Below are 21,918 nucleotides of genomic sequence, written 5' to 3'. Positions count from 1 at the left end.
ACCTGTGGATCTTTGAAATACATTTCATACAACTGAATGGTCCGCCGGCTTGCTTGACTCCCATGATAAACCACCACGTTCAACTCTGTCCAGGTGCGGAACTCCCTTTCCCAGTTGGGAATTGTGGACAACGGTGCAATAACCAAGAAAGGACCATGGATTCCTTTCAAATATATCTCATAGAGAAACGTAATGGACTGGATAGTCTTTCCCAACCCCATTTCATCTGCTAAAATGCAGTTTCGTCTGAAAACAGTAATAAAAACAGTCTGTATGATTTATTCCTAACTTAAAACACTGAAAATGAGTAAGGAGCTAAACTGAATAAACCAGAAATTTCTAGAATGGCAAGTTTACACTGAAGGGACATCATAATCTTTTTGCATTTTAAATAAACGTTATGATTTGTGATGCAATAAGCATGAATATGTTCATTTTATGTACCTCTCAAGTTCACATAGGGGAGGAAGGGGCAGCAGGGGTGTGCCTGAACACATATACAGGCAAAAATCATTTGCCACAAGAATCTATCTGAAATACTCAGGGTTCATGTAACATTATGTTATCCACCCAAAATTAGTTTGTGTATGAGTCCTGCAGCAAAAAATTAGACGTGTAAATAACTCTAAAACCTCGCTTTATAAGATTACTTTAAAAAGTTATTGTTTCAAACAAGCTATAAAAGCTTTTCCAAAGCAGGATTCAGCAGTAAGCAATATTTTACGTACGTGTTGTACCAATTGAAAAGAAGCCAGTTTACTCCCTCCAACTGGTATTCCCTGAGTTTGTTATTGTTTTTATACTCCCTGGAACTCTCCGATTTCTTCCAGTCATCGGCAGGAGGTCGCTCCTGTTTCAAATACAGCAAATCCCATTAGTGGTTTCTGAAAGACCACATTACTTTACTATTTTAAAATTAAGTCCTCTATATGGAGCCAATTCTTACCACACGCTCTATTTCTGGCTCCCTAGACATCAGTTTCTCAAATTCTTCGATCTTAGCTTGGTCGATGTCTTGCTTGAGCTCCCAAGTGCTGTCTTCATAAGGAAGCGAACACCATTTCACCAGATAATGCATTACAGGCTTTGTTAAGACAAAAATAAGATTACATCACAACTTAGAAAGAATAGAAGTGTAACCATTTTTACAGGAGATCTGCAGGCTAGACACAGTTCAAAAAGCTTTATCAGACCTGGATATCTGAATCAGGCAAAAGGATAAGCGAACAGCAGGCTGACACCTTGACAACCTAACGAAGTAAGATTAGAAGGCGGGGAATGCAGGCTTACCACCAAAACAAGCACAACACTACATCTGTAATCACTAAGGTTAGACTAGAATTTAGAAGTAAAACAATATTCTCTTCCCAACTGTTACAATTTCTATGCTTTACCACATATTTAAACAGTCAACTCTTTTTTCTTATCAGTGTCATCTGAGACTTCCCAGCAGGCAACCCAACCACCACCATTCACTGATAGAGCAATATGGAAACACTGACAGTGAAGCTTTCTATTCTCCCAGGACCAAAAAGGAGTCTCCTGGAAGATAAAGTGATCTTGTTCTGCAGAACAAGTCATTAAAAAGTAAGAAACAGTGAATTCAGGACCTCTTCCACAACAGATAGTCTATAAACAATGTCTAAATTATTATGATATTTAGCCAAGATTCTTGCAATTTTCATTTAAATTCTCTATTACCTGCATGGACATCATATTTCTACAGTATTAAGTACCACCTTAGATCTACATATCAGAGGGTTTTTTGGTTGTTGGGGTTTTTTTTTGTTGTTTTGTATTTTTTAAAATATAGGTAACTTGTAAGAAGTTTGGAAGTCTCACTTAAACCCCTTTATTTCAAGTAAACTGCTATATTAGCCAATGTTTGCTCAAATGCATTCCTATTTTTTACACACATATACCCTGGCAGCTTCTGAAGTGTTTAACGTATTCACATTTCTAAACAGTAAATTCTAAACACAATGTCTATATGACTACAGATGCACTAAAAGTTTTGTTTACCTCTCCATTATCATCTGTGCTACGTGAAAAATCCATGATTCGATCAACTTCCACATAATCTGGATTAAAAAGTTCATCGTCAATCTGTTCAAGGAGAGAGGCAAAAATATAAAAGACATCTCTATTAGCCCTTCCTGAGAGGAAAAATTATTACATATTTCACCAGGCAATAATATTTTGGGTCACGGTGACATAGAATTTATATTTGGCAAACTTCAACATGTTAATTGAAATGCTACAATTCAGCAAGATCATTCCCCGTGAGGGAATCAGACTCCTCAGACTTTGTTAACTGGGCCTCTTAATTACTGTGTGAAACCTTTTACTGTGAGAGAATGTTTAAGAATATTTTAAATGAAGTGTGAAATTACAATTCACTAATGAGCAATCGAAAAGGCTTATGGCATGCAATGCATTTAGCATTCTTGAAAACTACAGCTTGCAATAAAGAAATTAGAGCCTTGTACACTAAGTGCCTTTGGATTATTTTAACTACAGGAATTGTCTAACTGCTTTATAAGCAAGATTCAAAGATTATTATTTCAAAAACAGAAAACACACTGCATGCCTACAGTTTCTCCAAAAAAAATCACAATTTGTTATGTTCTTTATTATCCCTTCAACAACTTACAGGATTCTCTTGCGTACTAAAGCATTATGTTTCATTTCATACTTTTAAGATCCCCTCCAACAGAAAAGGCAGACAAAAGGACTAGAGACTATGTAGATTTTGATAGCTTTTTCTAAAATAAGAACAAATTCCAAGTATTTGCAATAACTTGTGACCCACTTGGAAACATATTAAAAAAAAAATTAAAAAAGAAGCAATTCCAAGCATCTTTGCTTAGAACAGATACAACTTTTCAATTTGCAATAGGTTTTGTCCAGCTTGAACTATATAGTAAAAACATATAGAAATAAATAAATACAGCAGCACACAAACTGTTTTTTTTCCTCAAAAGACAGCATTTTACTGAGAAAGGTAAGCTTTCAGAGACACAGTTCAGCAGATATGGTTTTTCATTGACAGGACCCCTGCCACACTACTGCTTATGGCTCTAAGTGAAATTAAATTGATGATAAAAAGCTTAGAATCCCTAGTGAGCAGCAGTCCATAACACAGAAAAATGTGATGCGTTTTTCTGGCATAATCAGCTCCTGAGAAGAGAGACCTGGTACTGATTCAAGTAAGAGTCATGCTTACAATGCAAACGACTAACCACTCACTCTAAGGAAAAAAAAAAATAGCAAAAAGTTTACATTCAGGATAGATCACTTGAGTTTCATAAACTTGCAAGACTTGGATCAAGAGTGGTTATACTTTATACCAGAATAAATGCTACTGATACACTACATAGTTGTTCAAAATCATCTGCTTGTATACAGAACAAGACTTCTTAAGAATATTCCTTAAATACCTAAAAGAAAGAAAGAAACAAACAAATTGTACCTCTGAAAGGAATTTGTTCTGGCCCTGTTTTGCTTTAAACCGCTTAATCTTCTGCTGAATTCTCTTGTCTTTGTCCAGCTCTTCCACAGATGCCCACTGACAATGAAGGTAAGAACTAGAAGACGAAACAGAAAATCTTACTCAAAACTATGCTTCCATTGCATACTCCTATGTATCCCACTAGTATAACGAGATCTTTCTAGCACATTGCAGTGCCACACTTGGAAAACTGGACACTACCTTCTTCATCATACAGGTTATTAACAAATCATCTTTACTGGAAGTAATTATACTTACTAATGGAGAAACTTGTCAGTAAATAAAAACAGCTCCCACTCAAAATTTAAATACATACCCCATACATGTAGTGCTTGGCACAAAGCTAAGATGATGTTTATTGGGCATACTTAAAACATAATTACTATACAAGACTTTTATCATAAATGTCACAATTTAACATCATAATCTAGCAAACAGTAGGTGTTTTAGAAGTTAATAAAAATACGCAAACATTTTAAATACTAACACGCTATACACTGGTTTTTGTCAGAACAGCATTGTAATTAAAAGTGGCATGAGTCAATTGAAGTTTTAACACTGATAGAAAGAAAATAAAAACCCTTGTAAATGCAGTTCCATGGTAATAATTCATCTTTAAGAAAACACAAAGTAATGCACAGCATCTCTGCCAAAATGACTAGTCTCACTTTGTCAATTTAGATTCTGTCAGAAGTTATATTGCTAAGAAGTCCAAGACATATAGTTAATACAAAAATTACATGCCAATGTAATGAAACTAAACAAAGCATAATTAAGCTATTAAACATCATGCAACAATCAATATAGTGCAAAAGGTACAAAGATGGCAGCATATTTGAAGTGAAGTCAGCTATCTGCAGTTAACCGCAAGAAACTGACTTTAAGCAAATTTCTGTGTCTCAGATGGAAAATTTGCTAAAATTAAACAAGATACACTATTTTTCTAAAAGAAAAATGAGTTTATCCAGCTGTAAAGTATCTTATTTTAGATACTGGTTGCATTGCAGTTTCAGAGCCCAGAAGTGAAACAACATGCTGCTCTCACCACTATTACATCCCTCTTACGGAGGGGCAGCTATCTGCCGGAATACTGGAAGCCATCTTGTTTGTTATCTTAAGACATTCTGTTGAACACAAATCTTGTTTTTGAAACAACAGTAAGGGTTACTTTTGGGTAGTTTGCAGGCATGTTACTCTACGGTTGCAGTTAGATCTACACAGCTACACAGGTATGTGCTCATGAATCTGCATGCATAATGAGCCCTAGATTAAAGTTTTTAATAGCAGAGCAATTTTACCTATGGATTTAATTTTGGAGAGAATGCAAATTAAAACAACACTATCAAACCCAGTACCACCAATGCAAGATATTTCCCTGTTCATTAACCACTGTTTTGGATTAAACATTAGAAATGTTTTAAGCTGGATAGTAACAGTCATATCATTTACAAAACCAGTTTTTAAAAAGTATTTGGAAGTTATGTGGATTTAAAGATAGTAAGCAAACCTATAACTTCACTTACAAGTTTTTGTACTTTACGTAGAATTCCTCTACTTCTACCTCCTCTCCATTCTCCATCTATAAGAAAAGAATTGTTGAAATGTGAATTAAACCACTAAACAGCCCAATTTAGTTAATGATTAAAACCAACCGAAACACAGAATACGGTCCCCACACAGAGAGACAAGTGGAGGTGTAGGAAAGCGTTTGTAGGGGGAGGACATGGGTGAGGAGTTTCCTCCAGCAGCTTACCCAAGTACGTACTGCACTGCTTACTACAACTTCCAAGACATGAATCATTTGAACTCCTCCCTAACCACATGCAGCTTCATTCACAACCTCACCCCAAATCTGGCTTTCTGCCAAACCCACAGTGTTAAGTAGAAGCCAAGTGTACCATTTTCTCAGGCAGCAGCCAATTAGCAACTGCACTCCTGAATGCCATATGTATTATTTTTGGCTGGCTCATGGCAACTTTACATTGTGGGTTTTGTAATGTTTTAAAAAAGAGTTTTAAAGGGGGTTTATTCCTCCATATAGTTAATAACTCCAAACAAGAAGCCATATAAAACTAAACCTTATACCTCTGCTAGAATTTTAGTGCATCAGTGTTCATGGCTTTAGTTTTACTCAATGGTGCAATTAAATTCACTCAGGCAAGATGTCTCACATACAGAGCAGCCAAATTAAATTCACACCCAAAAACTACATTTAAAGCAAGGTTAAAGTTGTGATATAAACCAGCAAAACCAAGGGCATTCAGTGCTAAGGGTTGAGACTACCCTTAACTCATCCCTAGTGCCAAAGTATTGCATAACATATGGCATGTAATACTTTGTTGAATTACTCCTGAACCCAGCCATAGGACAAACTAAGGACAGTGCACCAGAGGCACACGTTTAGAATTCAGTTTATGTCACAACATTAACGGGTTGTGTTTACTAATGAACATTGGAACAATTTTAAATAAAGAGGATTTTCTGTTTTACATACTTCATCAGGGACAAAAACATCTGTAATAAATACTGCATGTAGCACTAGACAGACAAAACTGTTGACCCCTGTGTAAGTCAACATCTTCTATCTTTTATATATAGAGAGAGATTAAAAAAAAGAGAGAGAGAGAGAGAAAATATATAAACGAGAGACTATTCTGAAGCTAGAGGATGAATTGCCATCTTCCAAATTCTCTCTCAAAAGAAAAGTTGCTGGCTAGACATTTCTTCCATAGCAGCACAACTGAAAAACAACAGCAGCAGCTGCATTAAACTCCATTCTATCACAGTAAAGAAAAAGTTAACGCATTCCTAACCCCTGATTTACATAGTATTCCTTCTCTTCCAGGCTAGCAAAGGATTTTATCATTTTAGCATTTATATCACTCCAGTACAGTCTGCTTGTGTTCCTTTCTAGAGAGAGAAGCAACACTAGCTTCTACCTAGTTCTTCCTGAAGAAATGAAAGAAGATAAGGTATTCCTGGTGCTACTTCCTGATCTTCTTGAATCCTCTGTTGAAGAAGATAAACTATCCCTTAACCTTAAACACAGGGAAGAAGCTTCTCTGTCATTTACAAGGATACTGTCAAAGGACAGAATTTGAAGACAATCAAGAATTTTTTTTTTTTAAACAAAAAATTTAAGACAGTATTTCTCAAGAAGGTATTTGTGTTTAGAGGTCAAAATTGTATTTTAAAAAAAGTATTAAAAAAATGGAGATCCCATTATCTGAATCCATTCATTACCCTGAGGCAAAACTGGTCTTGAAGAAGTCATCCCTAATTTTAAGACATTAACAGTTTTTATTTTCTGAAATGTATTATGGCCAAGTCTCTTTGATTAGTTTTACATTAGAATCCTTTGAGATACATCAATCTTACAATGACAACATGGTTAAACACCTTTATATAAAGGTTTCATATTGGCCAACTTAAGTCCCCTTAACAGCATTTCAGTCAAGTATATTTTCTGTCAACTGCCAACTTAATAATCTACAATGTAAATCCTGATAAAACCTGTAACTCTCATGAGTACAACATACTTTTTTATTGCCTAATAGGTAATAACTGGTCTATGTTATTATATGTTCTATGAGTGTGCATTGAAGATTCACCTAAATAAAAAGTATTTCAGAGTAAAAATCTTTTTTAAAATCTTACTCTGGCATTCACACTTATGGCCAAAAAAAAAAAAAAAAAAAAAAAAATCCAATAAAGTTACAATCACCAGCACTCAAGTAGGGTTTAACAACACATCAGTTTAGAATATATGAGACAGAAGCCTATGTCTTTGACATCACTGTCCAACCCCCACTACATGTACATTTACATTAACCAGGTAAAAAAGGTAAGATAGAGCATTTATGCAAAATTCTCCCAAAACTGATTACACCGACATCCTAAAATAGCACATGGCAGACTTGGGCAATGCAGGACACTTCAAATTATCATTGCCCAGGTGCAACCATAATTGACAATCTGATCCACAGTCTCTGCAGATAATTGAAGAAATAAATGATCCCTTCCTTCAAGCAAATACGTAAGAGCACACAATCTTGCACTGCCGTTGCCACAGAAGCGATAACAGTGATACCTGCTAATGCAAAAGTTATTTGAGCAAGACACTTGGGCGTAGAGACAAGAGCTTAAAAAAAACCAAAACAAAACCAAAAAAACCCACCAGAGAAATATGAACTGCTAGAAAAACAGCAGACAGAACATATCAGTAACAGATGCAAAGCAACACATGAAAAACAATCACCTCAATACACAGCACTAGATTGTAAACTAATCAGTTTGTGGAAGAAATGTTGGCATTTGTACACAGTTCAGTTAGATCTAATTCTCACCGTGCACTGGTAGGAAAAAAGAGAAATTCAGATGTGTAACATGCAGGTACACTGTTCTACAAACTCCACATCTTTCCATAATACGTGCTATTTGTGCTGAAGAGCATATTTAGTTCTAGCCATTACTTTTCAAAGTTAAGGAGCGGAAATTTAAAGGGGACTAAAACTGGCCAAGAAAATAATTAGGAAAATGAAAAACTTCCACATGCAAACTGAAGACGTCAGTACTGTGATGGTTTGGAAAGAGAGTGATGCATGTACTTAACACTTTCTGCAAAAGGAAAGAGTATTCAACAGAATTCAAAATTCCATGTTAAGAACAAGAGAGAAAAACATTGTCTTTTATACTTCAAACATGAACTGAAGTAATTTCTACCTTTTATTCTGCACATTTCAAAAATGGTTGCAAGCACAGTGCTGCATCGTATCTGGTAACTCCAAAACTAGACTAAGGCTATTTTTGAGAAAAGCACCGTAATTTTATGATAAGAATACTGCTCCAAAAGCACATTATCTAATGTCCTTTACTTGAACACAACATCTTTGTTACAACCTAATCCACTGAAAGGTTTCCTAGTGAAGCCCTTCCTCATGTTTATTTTATGCACTGGTCCTGATCGCAGCAATTTTACTTTGATTAGTAATCTAACAACCAGGGTTTTGATGACGTTAGTAGGAGTGTAAAAGACCTTTAATAAAAGCACAGTTGGATACTTCAGATGTTAAATATTAACATCCTGAAATCCATTTTTTGTGGATTTTGGAGAGGAGGGATGGGGAGAAGAGCAAGGAAAGAAGAGACACCCCTCAAACCTGCAAATACAATCCATAAAAAACATTAAAGAAAGAGCTCAAAATAGAGCTTGCCTCCAGCAGAGCTTGCAATCAAAGACATGTAGGCAGCAGACCAACCACTTCCCACAAACTGCAGCAAAATACACACTCCCCATGAGTAATCACACCTTTGTTTGCAGGGGAGAGGAAGAAGAGAAGAATAATTGGTGAAAAACAGCTTCCAATGCAAAGACATTTATGAAAAGACCACATTCTCCTCTCCTGCCTAGTAGACCATCAGGACAACTAATTACTGAGTTTATATTACATGAAGTCTATCTGAAAAATAAGCCTATGGTTTGAAATACAAAATACAGCTCTGGACTTCAAAAAAAAGCCCTAGAGGTTTTGTGCTGTGAAAGCCACAGAAACAGGTCAAATTCAATCACAGCCAGTCATGACATTGCATGAATTTCGGTTTACAAAGCTGTTAATGATGTTATGATGGTAGTAATAAAATTAAAACACAAAAAAACACCCCTCAAAACACCACAACATTGGGGGGGGGTGGGGGGGGTGTGGAATCCATGAATAAAGGCAACTTTCACTCCTCCAATTCGAACGGTAATACTTTAAGAAATATTTCTGGTTAACTAAGGTCAACATGAGTACCATATCTATCTTCATCAGACAGTTTTCTGCCTAACTGCAGTAAAAGTCAGAGAATTAACTACACAAAAGAGTCTATGAAAGAGAATAATGCCCTTTTTGGAACAAGTTCTTTTGTATTTCCTACTCAGAGTTTAATAGTTTGGAAGTGCAAAGGCCAATCAAGGTGTGAAGCAGATTCGAAGAATCTGTAAGCAAAATAAAGAATGTAACAAACGACCATGGTAGAATTAAGAGGGCCACACTTAACTAAAAAGAGTGTTTCTTTCACCATCTTAGCATAGTGACAAGGAAGATATTAACCACCTGCATATGTAACATTCCTGATCGCATGTGAAGTTGTTTTAGCTGCTAAGCACAACCACTATCAAAAGATGCAAAAATTATGGGCAAGGATTTTTCTTTACTAGGACGGGCAGAAACTTAGGATGCAGGAGAGTTCTCTCACTCCGCAAACTCCCATGAAACATCACTCTGAAGCAAAGAACACCACACACATCACCCAGGTATGTATATTTGCAGAAATCAAAATTCTCATCTGAAGAAATGCAAGAAAAGAGTGGAAGACCGAACAAGTAAACTGTTTTGTGTATGTCTATCCAAAAGCATGTTAAATACCATCTAAAGACACTTTCAGGGAACCTCCTCTATTCAGTATAACAGTTTTTCAATTTGGAATATGCAAGGTATTTTAAGAACTTAATAGAGACTTCAGCAGAACTATGCACAGCCTGTTTAAAAATATGGGGGGAAGGGGTTTTGTTTTGTTTTACCTTTTTCTTGACTGAACGGCTACTCATGATTTTCTCCACAACAGGACCTTCAGCATCAGCAGATTCCTACATCATAATACAAGAGTTATGGGAGTGCATCTTTGTTACTTAAAAGACTTCATTAGAAAAACCTGAAATAATTTTTGCAACAGGAGTTCAATACACAGGAAGACTTTTTCCCCCAGCAGCATGAGAACTGAGAGGATTCAAACGGATTTAATACCTTAATAAAGGATTGAAGGATACTTGTTTAAGCCCGTTTTTAAGAGCTAATGCAACTCTAGTTGCCTCACTAAGGCTGACATGCACAGATACAACCCCATGGACAGTTCACCTCTCCTAAAATAACACACGCTTTCAGCACCATACAGCCTAAATATTAGAAGATGTTCAAAAATTCTAGCTGGCCGTGTATAGCTATCGTCTGCAATTCTCTACCAGACTATTACACTAATTCACTATTATAACTGCAGGCAAACCTACCAAATTCTCTTTCTGATAAGACACAATTAACAATGGAGATCCCATACAATATTTCACAGGGCTTAACAAATTGCCAAATCAAATACCAAAGAACATGTATATAAGCTCCAATTGGTCATCAGTTAGTTAAGTGAAGTAGTTCTTTGAAAAAGCACTACAAAACAATGAGATTGTTACAACAGTCATTCCTATATTATTACCCCTCATCTTATTCAAACTATTTTATCCATCATTTACATTGCACAGAGAATAAAGTGTACCCTGCTGGGTACTACAAGGCAGTAATTTCATAAAGGGGTTCTTATGGTGCCTAGCAGCAGGGGACAAGCTTGAGTGGTTTATTAAAGTCACAGAAGCCAGACCACTGAATTCACAGAAGTAAATTCAAGACTCCCAGCAGTCCAGTTTAGGTTTCCTTTAGGTAGAGACCATTAATTTCAAAGAACTGTGTCAAACTGCGTATCATCAGCTTGTAAACAAAGTCATGAATTAATATATTCTTTAAGAAGGTAAAAAGCTAATGCCTTCTGGCACACTGTGCCAAGCATGGATGAATACCATTCAGGAAAAGGGCCCAGATCTGAACTGTGAATGCTGCACTTACAGCCATCTTTCCAGTCCGTTCATATCTGACCTGTTGCTCTGACTGAGAAGTATTTGAAGGAGAGTCTCTTCCAGCAGCATCAGCATCATCAGCCTCCTCATCTGAAATCTTGAACTCCAGGTCTTCTGTATAACGCTTCCTCTTCACCTGCCTGCTGGAGCGTCGCTTCTGAATAGAAAGCATTGATATTTTTCATGAGAAACAAAACTGCTAAGATTGCAGAGTAACTGAGAAAACTTCTTCATATTTCTCAAATACACTAGTGTGTGGGAAACACTATTATTTTTACAGCACCCTGATAGAAGCAGTGGAATCAAGATCCTACTATTCTAAATTCCTGCCTGTTAGCTGCTTTTAACTTCTGTTAAAAAAAAAAAACAAACCCACAAATACAAAACCCCACTTCATGCTTGTTCTGAGTTGGAAAGTGGTGGTTTGGGTTTTGTTTTTTTTTTTTTAGCACTACTAAAACCACACTGGGAAATTAAAAAGCATATCTCAGAAAGCAATTAAAACAGAAGAAGTTGCACCTCAATTCATGTCTACGACAAACTTTGACAGATGGCCGATGCAGGAACCAACCACCACCTTTCTGCCGCATGGCCCATAGCGTTGCTAGGCAGTGACAACACACTTTCTTGCTCTCCCCATCCGCCCTGTTGTACCCAGATTATCTCGTAGGGGAAATACAATGAAATACGATTTCCTCACTCCACTGACCCAGCGCTGTTCAGAAAGACATCCTGCAGTACAACATGGGAAAAGACCCCAAACTAAAAGAGGAAAATGAAAAACTTGAACCACCCCAAATTGAAAACATGGTTTCTGTGTCTCCATACCCCCATCTCCAGGATAAGAGAAAGCTTCAGAAAAACTGCAGAAAACAATCTGCAAAATACAGAAGCATGCATTTGACAGAATTTGCAACCTGACACTCAGTGCCAGACACTGTTTTCTGCAACAGTAAAATTCAAATTCCCAGATAGTCTGCATCAGGTTATATATTTTGAAAAGCTGAGAGCATATGCTGTCAAAGGAAACTGTCAACTGAGCATCAAATATCTCAATGGACTGATGTATACATATTAAAAAAAAAAATGTTGAATATCAACTGTTAAAACAATCTTTATGAATTTATATACCCTGGTAAAAAAATCTTTCTGAATTGATATACTACTTATTTTTACATCTTTCTCAGCTTAACACACATCTTCACCGGTACATGCAAATACTTACATAGCTTGTTTAACAGATCTATGCACCCAGGTCTCTCAATGTACACAGACAAAGTCAAATATTTACTTTTAGATAGTTAATCATACTTTTTAAAGCACAAATATCTGATGTACTTCACACAATCAGAAATTCTTTCTTTAACTGAAAATGAAATTTTTGAGAAAAGGTTAAATTTACATCACCCTTTTAAACAACGGTGAAGTGGCTTCTACCTTTAACATAGTAACTGACGGGGCGTTCCCATAAAAGTTTAACAATATTTTTATATTTGAAAATAGATACTCACTTGGCAAATTGCCACCCTCATTTCCATAATCACTGATGGGAAAATATCAATTTTCTTTTGGCTCAACAGGTAAGTCTTACCATTATTTTTGATGCCAAAAATCTCTTCTTCTATTTCCCTAATTGAAAGGATGCCTAAAACGTTATGGTAATCCCCTATTTGATTTTTATTGACTTGGTTAGCTTCCTGTTTCTTCTAACATCCACACGAGGCTTTTCAATAGCGATGAACTGTTGTCAGAAACTCTGCATATGTTTACCTGCATCAGATTATCTTTTACTCATTAACTGATCTATAGGTAGAAAGGTGAGTAACAGGCTTGATAATGGAATGTAAAAAACGTATATGGTAACACACAAAAGTATTTTTCCTCTCTAACGATAACAGTGCATCACTTTGTGTGTTACTACATACTATCGTTACAGAAGACTCAGTATTTAACACTAAGAATGCAACGTTAGACAACTGCGTAATACCAGTCTCAGTTGGGAAACGTGTAACAAGTTTATGAATTCTAGCTGTCCTAGCATATACGGTTGTAACCCTTCCCTAAGTTTACGCAAAGAAGCGTGGGTGCAGTATAACATGCACAGTGCAAGAAAGTATTAAGAAAACAAAAATTACCTGAAATACTATTACATTTAATTAAAAAGTGACACAAATACCCTAAAGCTTGTTATTTACAAAAAGAAAAAATATTTCCAATGTGAAGTTTATCACCCAGTTGAGTTTCACAAAAAGAAAGCTTTGTCCCACTAAACTGAAAACAAGCAAAACATCCATATATATTGAACTGTAGACAGTATATAATCATCTGCCAGTTAACCGAAAAAAAAAAAAATCAGCTCCAAAAGCTCCTTCTACATCTTTCGTCAGCGCCATTAATCAGGCTCAGAGTTTGTGGCACAGGACAGTAAACTTATTCTTCAAACATTTTAACATTTGCATGGCGTATCTCAACTTTTCTAATTCAGAATACATGGTTTGCACTAATCAGAAATAACACTCTGCTGCTGCTTTGGTTTTAACTAGAATATACTAGGTTGCTCAGATTTCATTATACTCTACATCCTTCTGGAAAACAGTAAGAGCGAAGGCATAAACCATGTTTGTGTCAGGACACCACTGTCTGCCAACCTCTTCACCAGGCTGCTTTGACCATTCTCAAGCGATCACCAGTCTCAACATCTCTCGTAACCAGAAGCAACACATCCACAACCTGATGTGCAACAGACAAATGCAATGGATTTCAGCAATACTGGCATGACTGTTTAGGAGAGTCCTGGTTTTGGCTGGGATAGAGTTAATTTTCTTCCTAGTAGCTGGCATAGTGCTGCAGTTTGGATTTAGGATGAGAATAATGCTGATCACACACTGATGTTTTAGTTGTTGCTAAGTAGTGCTTGCACCAGTCAAGGACTTTTCAGCTTCCCATGCTCTGCCAGGTGCACAAGAAACTGGGAGGGGGCACAGCCAGGATCGTTGATCTGAACTGCCCAAAGGGCTATTCCATACCATATGACGTCAGGCTCTGTATAGAAACTGGGGGGAGTTGGCCGGGGGGCAGCAACTGCTGCTCAGGAACTGGCTGGGCATCGGTCAGCGGGTGGTGAGCAACTGCACTGTGCATCACTTGCTTTGTATATTCTTTTATTGTTATTATTATTATTATTATTTTCTCTTTCTCTGCTATCCTATTAAACCACCTTTATCTCAACCCATGGGTTTTACTTTTTTTTCCCCTGATTCACTCCCCCATCCCACTGGGGGGCGGGGGGAGGGTAGGTGAGCAAGCGGCTGTGTGGTGCTTAGTTGCCGACTGGGGTTAAACCACGACAAGGCGTCTCATACCTTCCCCATCACAATTTGCCTCTTATGCCCACTCTGACCACTGCCAGCAGAAGCAAGCCAGGAGCTGACCACTTCTTAACACGGCTAATGACAGAGCACACAGAAGTTGTCATATATGCTTTTTCCATTTCCAGATTTTCTTTACAGGAAATAAAGTTTGGACAGAAAGTGATAGGTGCGCAGCGGTCGAGGGAAATTATCAATGTTAGCCGATGACTGGCAGTCCTACAAAAAGGCCCCTCATCCATTAAAGCAGTTACAAGTCCCTGACGTGCACATTTCTGACATCCTGCTTTGTCATGTCTTATTCTTGATTTCAGAAGATTTGCAAAGCCAATGTAAGAAGAAACATGAGGCTTATAAACAAGACCTCATAATGGTATGTTAAGTCTACAAAGCAGAAAATTCAGCACCATAATTGCAACAGTGATGGAAGAAAACACGTGAAAACTCAGCAGCACTGAACACGTAGCTGCAGGTAACAAGACTGTAAAGCAAAATTATGATGAGAAATACTTGTTTCAGTAAAATATTCACTATGGCGATTTCCGGTTCTCACCTTCTTGGTTTATCATTCTAAACAACACAGAAAATACCCAAATACCCCCATCTCAGTAACAAAGACCGTGCGAATTACTGTTTCGTGCATCTCAATTGTCAAAGGCTACATTTAACTGGAAAGATAGCATTACCTGAACACCTGGGTCATCTTCATCTTCAGGATGAGGTGATGGTGGCGGAGTTTTTTCCAAATCTGAGTTTTCAGAACCTTCCTTTCCCTTGTTAACCTTTTTCTTTGCAGCACTACTTTCTGAATCTGTTTTCTTGTTACTGAAACAGAGGTATTTTTAATCAGTATTTGTACAAAAATGTAAGGAAAAACTGCTTGAAATAGTTTATCTGCAAGACGTTTATTTTCAGTGACTTCATTATTTTCAACTGCCTTCCTTATTTAAGTATTTAAACATAACTGTAAGATCAGTGATGCATGGGCCATCGCTATACATTTCCCATTCTTTAACAATGGACACCTTTCTTCTTTCCTTCAAGATCTTAGACAGCAACACGGAATATGTCTTCAACAAGAAACTAAAAATGAGACTGGGAAGGAAGAGCTGCTCTCTTCAAAACCTGCACTTTCTGAGAGCAGTGTTTGGGCAACCTGACACGTGTGAAGAGAAACAGCATTACACGTGCACTTGTCTTGATATTAACTGTGTGGACCAGGTGAGCAGAACCAGACAAAGTGTTACCAAAACAAAGGACCGAATGACAAAATTCTTTGTTTTCTTCTACCATCCCTGCTATTTCCAAGCAGAAAAGCAGCTTTCGTGTCAGCTCCAAGGGCACCTGTGCAGCCTCAGTGCACGCAACCGCAGCTTGCATGGGTGGAAAAAACCCACCCACCTGGTATCTCAGCATCTACATGATGCTAGAAAGCTATATCCACTGATGGTAGAGAAAGGTTTTGGGGACTGTTTCTCCCCCTCCTCCCCCTGAAAACGTTTGCCACCTGAGAGGTGGGGTCCCACCTCTCCAGCCGCACTTAGAGGCCTGGAAACAGGTAAAGACGCACATATCAAAATTCAGCTTTAAATAACATCGTCACCAAATCCTGCACCGAGACGACCTTCGGCATTGTAGGGGTGAAATTTTTAAATGGCAGCAAAGAAGAATCAATGGTAAAAGTTAGTAATTTCAAGCACACTTCGCCTTTGAGTCTCGCATGGGTTTTCGCTAGTCTTTTTTCCCCCCTCTGTGGTCAACCCCTCCGCGGTCAACCCCTCCGGCCCCGTTACTGATTTGACAGGCCGGTGGTGGAAGCTGCCGAGACATTTAAGAGCAGAGCAGAGTTACACGCTGGTACGCGACAAGCGGCGAGCACAGGTTGCCAAACGGTACGCCAGGCGCCGTTACACGGCCTCCGCACCCTCAAAAAGTTTAATTTCGTACCCGGGACGCTGCCTGGGGTTCGTTTTGCCTTCGTAATCCCCAGCCTGGTTAACTTTTCAAACAAACATCAGCTTTGAGCTTGTTCACGTTGATCAGCACGTTGGCCCACTCGAAGGCGTTATTTCGGAGCCGTAATTCCCAAACAGGGTTAACACGCCGCTTCGGGGACTTGGGCCAACTCCGCTGCTTCACGGCCCCGCGTTCAAACTGGCGTCGACTTATTTAAAAGTAAAACGTAGGAGCGGGGAGAGCGGGAGTTTTGGGAACGAATTTGCACTGCGGTGAAACTGCAGTGCGCGACACAGCTTTCGTCTCAGGGGGAAAAAAAAAAGAAAACAAACAAACAAAAACCACCTCAAACTGTGAATTAAAAAAAAAAAAAAAGAAAATAAACAAAACACCTCAATCTGTGAATTAAAAAGAAAAGAAGAAAACCCTCAAACTGTGAATTAAAAAAAATAAAATAAAAAAACCCTCAAACTGTGAATTAAAAAGAAAATAAAAAACCCCTCAAACTGTGAATTAAAATAAAATAAAATAAAAAACCCTCAAACTGTGAATTAAAAAAAATTAAAATAAAAAACCCCTCGAACTGTGAATTAAAAAAGAAAATAAAAACCCCTCAAACTGTGAATTAAAATAAAATAAAATAAACCCTCAAACTGTGAATTAAAAAAAAAAAGAAAATAAAAAACACCTCAACTGTTAGAATTTTTAAAAAACCAAAAATCACCTCAAACTGTGAGAATTAAAAAAAAAACCAAACCCAAAACCAAACCACTTCAAACTGTGAGAATTTAAAAAAAAAAAAAAAAAAAAAAAGGGGGGGGGGGCGTGCGGGGGGGCCGTTGACACGGCGGGAAGCGCGCGGCCGTGGCCGAGCCCCTGAGCGCGGCGGCGGCGAAGGGGCGCGCGCGTCCCGCCCCGCGCGCCGGCCGGCCGGCCGCCCTCCCCGCGTTTGTTTCCGCTCTGGCTGCCACCAATGGCACAAAGCCGCAGCTGAAGCGGGGCCCCTCTGCCTTTCATCCGCGCGCCGAGAGCGCTCGCGTCGCCCCGGCAACCCGCGGCCACGTGACCAGCACCTGCTCCGCTGGCTGGCGGCCACCGACTGCAGCCATCTGCTTCCCTCAATCAGCGCCCGGCCGCTGCCGGCACCTGCGCCGCCGCGTCCTCTGCACACACACACACACACCCCCCCCCCAAACACCCCCCCCCCGCCTTTTATCAAATCACCGCGAAACCGCTTCCAAAAAAGAAAAAAAAAAAAAAACCCAAACCCCAAAACACTTTACATATTCCTCTCGAACGGGTTTAAATCAAAGGTGAGCCTGTCAGGGGAGCTGGACGGGCGCCAGGTGAAGCGCGCTGACAGGCCGGCGCTTTTCACCCCTGACACCCCCCCCCCCCCCCCCCCCCCAAATAAATCAGAGCAAGGCGCGCAATCAAGTTTAGTCGTCGTTACCGTGCCCCGGGTGCCCCGCCGCCTATGAATAACAGGCTTAAAGTCGGGAAGAATAGCGTGGCCTAGGTTTGATAAAACACCAGTTTGCTGAAAGGCCGGGAAGCGCTAACGAGGGCCTGCCTGCCCCGGGCAGACCGAGGGCCGCTGCGCTCCCCGGCGCTCGCCGCCCAGCGCGGCCCAGACAAAGGCCCCACCAGCAGCTCCAGCGCTGGCGGCAGGTCCGCCCCGACAAAGGTCTCTTTCTGGCCTCCGTCAGAGCCGTCCCCGCTCGCAGCAGCGGGGACTCCGAGCTAAGAATATTTCACGACCTATGTATGTACCCCCCGAGCCGTGCCGTGGCGGACTGAGTCACTCTCGGTAACGCAGAGGAAGCAATTCGGGCACAGTTTCAAATCTCCCCCCTTGCCAGGACACTTAAAAACAGAGACATGGAAGAGCCACCACCAACTTGGGGAGAACAAAGCCCACGCGCAGCTCCACTGGGAATTTTACGTTCTAAATTCAGCAGAATTGCTCTTCATAAGTGCACAGCTACAGTTTCTTTCAAGAACAGAAAGTGAAGAACAAACCACAGAAGAACAGCACCGTCCCCTCGAGCGAGGCGAGGCTTTGCTTCCCAGTGCATCACGCACCCAGGAGCTTCACCTGGCCAGCGGGAGCATCGGCTTCCTCGAACTGTCAGCAACTGCTGTTCCCCTCCATCTTCCCACAGAGCCAGTGTGAGTTGATCCTGACAATCAAACGTACCCACTTTTGACTCAGCCTTGACTCACCTTCCCGCAGATCAGACTTGTGCCATTCAGGAATGGTGTTAGCCTGGGCCAGAACTACCTTTCCACATGTAAGTACAGGCAGGTAAAAACCTGTTCTTAGACACTTTGCCACTACCATTAGGGTCTCTGTGTCAACGCTTAAACTCTGGATGCACATCTGATAGTACTTTCCAAATTTGGCAACAAGGAAGGCAAACTGTAATACACACATTTAGACAACTGCCTCTCATGTTTGTTTTTACACATGCGTGAATACAAAATTTAGCCAAGTCCCACTAGAGGCAAGATAGTGTCCAGCCCCAAAACAAGAACTAGAAATCTGGGAGAAACTGAAGTAGTATTTGCCACACACAAAACACTGAAGTGTTTTAACACTGTTCGTTAAAACTAGTCCTTCTATTCAAGTGATACAAACACAGACATTTCAGATTAGATGTCTTACAATCTAGCTGTCCAATACCACTTTCTGGTTTCATCCTCTTATCCCCCAGGACTGCACAGCAGACTGACCAAAGGGGATCAGTAAGAAGACAATCCACAGAACATCAGATGAGCGAACAACGTGAAGGAAAACGGGGGCTGAAGAGGAAAACAGTAAGTAGGATAACGGAAAAGCAAGCCTGAATTACAATTTGACAACAAGTATCCAAACTTTGACAAAGTGTTTTGTGTCAGTTAGTCAAGCAGCCACCTACAGAGCTAGGTCAAACTCCAGGAACTTACCAGGGCCAAACCATCTGACTCAAAAATACCCCAAAAAGCATGGCGTGCTTTGCAGGATTAAGAGGGGAAGTAATTAGCCCGTATGTTTACATTGTTCAACTACCTCATCTGATCAGGGTAACTGACAGATCTGTTTATTAGTGTAATTTATGATGGCTATCAGGGTTTGGATGATGCTTTTTTCTGTAATTTAAACATTTAAAATAAAGTCAGACAGACTACTGATCCCTATTTTACCATTTGGGAACACTGTCCTGTGACAAATTCATGATTGGAGCCTGGCTTTAAAAAAAAAACAAAACCATTTCACATCCACTGTGCAGCATCAAAACCATAAAAAAAAAAATCCCTCCCTCTCAAAGCATTAGAGCTGTCAGACTTTCCGTACGGCCTTACCCGAGGAAAACAATTATTTTTTAAAGCTAAAGTGTAAACAAAACCTTTTTTTTTTTTTTAATCACTTCTTAGATGTCACGAAAGTAGGAAAAACAATAGGACAACAAGGTTTTTTCCAGCCTGAAAACTCAGCCAAATTACTAAAAAAAAATAGGCTTTGGTAACAGTGAAGCCCACAAGGCCTGCCTGCAGCAAAGGCAAAGGTAAATATCTGGCAGCTGGGCTGGTTCGAAAGGGAGATGAGGACAGGTGTGAACAGGAACAGCCTCGGTGGACGCACACATGGAAATCTCGCACGGTTTCCTGTTCTCTCCCACAGGCACCCCCTTCCTGCCTCGCTCAGGATGATCCGAGCTTGGGAGTGGAAACTACCACCACCGCCTCGGGACGGCTCTTCCTGTCCTCCAGCTCCCCAGGGTGCTGCGTCCTGCTGCCCGCAACGCTCCCCCGCGCAGCAGCCTCTTCCCGCTTCCACGGCCAGGAGCCATCCCCTTTCCGATGCAACAAACAGCGAATCTGTGCGCCAAAAAAGTCCGTCTCTAAAACACGGAATTATGCTCACGCTCAGCGCTCCCCTTGCGAGCAGCAAGCCACTCGCCCTACCCTGCATCCCAGGCTGCTGCTGGACGTGTGGGAAGGACCAAGAGTTTCCCCTGCCACAGGGAGGAGAGGAAGCAGATAAGAGCAGCCCTGCAAAGCACAGCACGCTGCTCCGAGGAGACGGGAGGAGGGACGAGCTCCTGCAAAGAGCTGCCATTTGGCCCTCACAAATAGTTACTGCTCCCACCGTAATCAGTGGCCACTCTCTAGGGTTTCATAGGAAGCAGTGGGAGAGATATCAGCTGTGCTGCAGCGTGATCTTCTCAAACAGGTGGCCCTCATCTCCTCCAGGGACAAGCGCAGGAGGAACAGACATCTGAGCCATGACTTTGCAATTCAGTAGGACTACTTGCCTTTCCCTGTCCAGCTACTTTTGGAAAAATCTGCCTGCTTTGCATGTGCCTGAAGCTGGCTCCATAACATTAAGAGCCCACATAATACTCACCACCCACACAATTTAAGGAAAACCCTTCCTTTGTGATCCTAAGCATACCTACGTTTTGCTTTCAAACCAGACCAGTTTGGTCCACAACAGATTTGTTTTGCAAATGTTTTTTTCCAGCCACCACTGTATTTTGTCTTTCTGTATTGGCAGGATTGGGCTAATAACCATTACGAGTGTCACAGTACAATATTAAAGTGTGATTTTTCTTTCAAAATTACCAAGTATGCAGTATAACATACTAGCAGCCCATTTGGGCGTTTTCTTTCTGTTTAAGATGCCATGGGACATGCGATTCAAACAAGCATGAAATTAATCATCACCTTCCATTCTCAAATCTGACTGTTGTCCCTCACGTGAAGGTGCATTTCAGTGAGCCAGGCTGCTCATTTTGTCACAACTTACACCAAACATAGAAGAGATGTGAAGGATGAAGTTTCCGGGGTTTTGTTGGTTTTTTTGTTTAATAAAAGGATTATACTGCTAGTCAAAATTGGAACTGAAATAACAGGGTTAAATTATGAGCTATATTAAATTACAAAATGGTTAAGATACTGAAAAAACAGATTTTTTTTAATCTATATGTATACTCTTAATACAGCCTGTGTCAAAATTAACTATCAAGGACTAGTTATGCTCTATCCAAAAACCTGTTGCTCTTCAGTAAATATTTCCTATGTGTGACTTTATTTACCTGAATTTTACATGAATGCAAAACTCTTCTATTAAAACTGATCAGCTTATTCAGGAATGAAAACCGTTAGCTTTGCACAGCATTTAGAAATCTAAAAATCACACTACTCCTTTCAATGCTTACAAGCAAAATACTAAGCAATATAAGCAGTAGTAGTAAACACATGCCAGATACTAACTTTATCAAAATATTTTACTTCACATAATCATTCATAATCTATATTAACTTGCATTAATCTCACTCATCTCAGCTACTGTAATACTTCCTTTCCAGAGTTAGTGCTGCTAAAATACTGTGGTTCAGATGATTAAACATTGGGACTGTCGATTTATTTAAAAACCT

The 21,918-nt window shown here is 39.8% G+C and overlaps 1 protein-coding gene across 2 annotated transcripts in view; it reads right to left on the bottom strand.

The window, feature by feature from the left end:
- The window catches only part of CHD7 (chromodomain helicase DNA binding protein 7), a 90,714-nt gene that overhangs the window by 34,504 nt on the left and 34,292 nt on the right, over positions 1 to 21,918 (bottom strand). Inside the window, exons 3-11 of one of the 2 annotated variants that reach the window (XM_075706580.1) lie at positions 15,226 to 15,364; positions 11,191 to 11,328; positions 10,074 to 10,139; positions 5,035 to 5,090; positions 3,473 to 3,587; positions 2,023 to 2,106; positions 947 to 1,084; positions 729 to 850; positions 3 to 246 (exon numbers count right to left, since the gene is read on the bottom strand). The exons of the other annotated variant lie outside the window; for it this stretch is intronic. Coding sequence (XP_075562695.1) covers positions 3 to 246; positions 729 to 850; positions 947 to 1,084; positions 2,023 to 2,106; positions 3,473 to 3,587; positions 5,035 to 5,090; positions 10,074 to 10,139; positions 11,191 to 11,328; positions 15,226 to 15,364 — 1,102 coding nt within the window. The remainder of the gene's footprint in view (positions 1 to 2; positions 247 to 728; positions 851 to 946; positions 1,085 to 2,022; positions 2,107 to 3,472; positions 3,588 to 5,034; positions 5,091 to 10,073; positions 10,140 to 11,190; positions 11,329 to 15,225; positions 15,365 to 21,918) is intronic. 2 annotated transcript variants of the gene reach the window in all.

The sequence above is a fragment of the Pelecanus crispus genome, chromosome 2 (genome assembly GCF_030463565.1).
Source record: "Pelecanus crispus isolate bPelCri1 chromosome 2, bPelCri1.pri, whole genome shotgun sequence".
Classification (NCBI taxonomy): Eukaryota; Metazoa; Chordata; class Aves; order Pelecaniformes; family Pelecanidae; genus Pelecanus; species Pelecanus crispus.
This window is presented reverse-complemented; position numbering and strand designations above follow the sequence as displayed.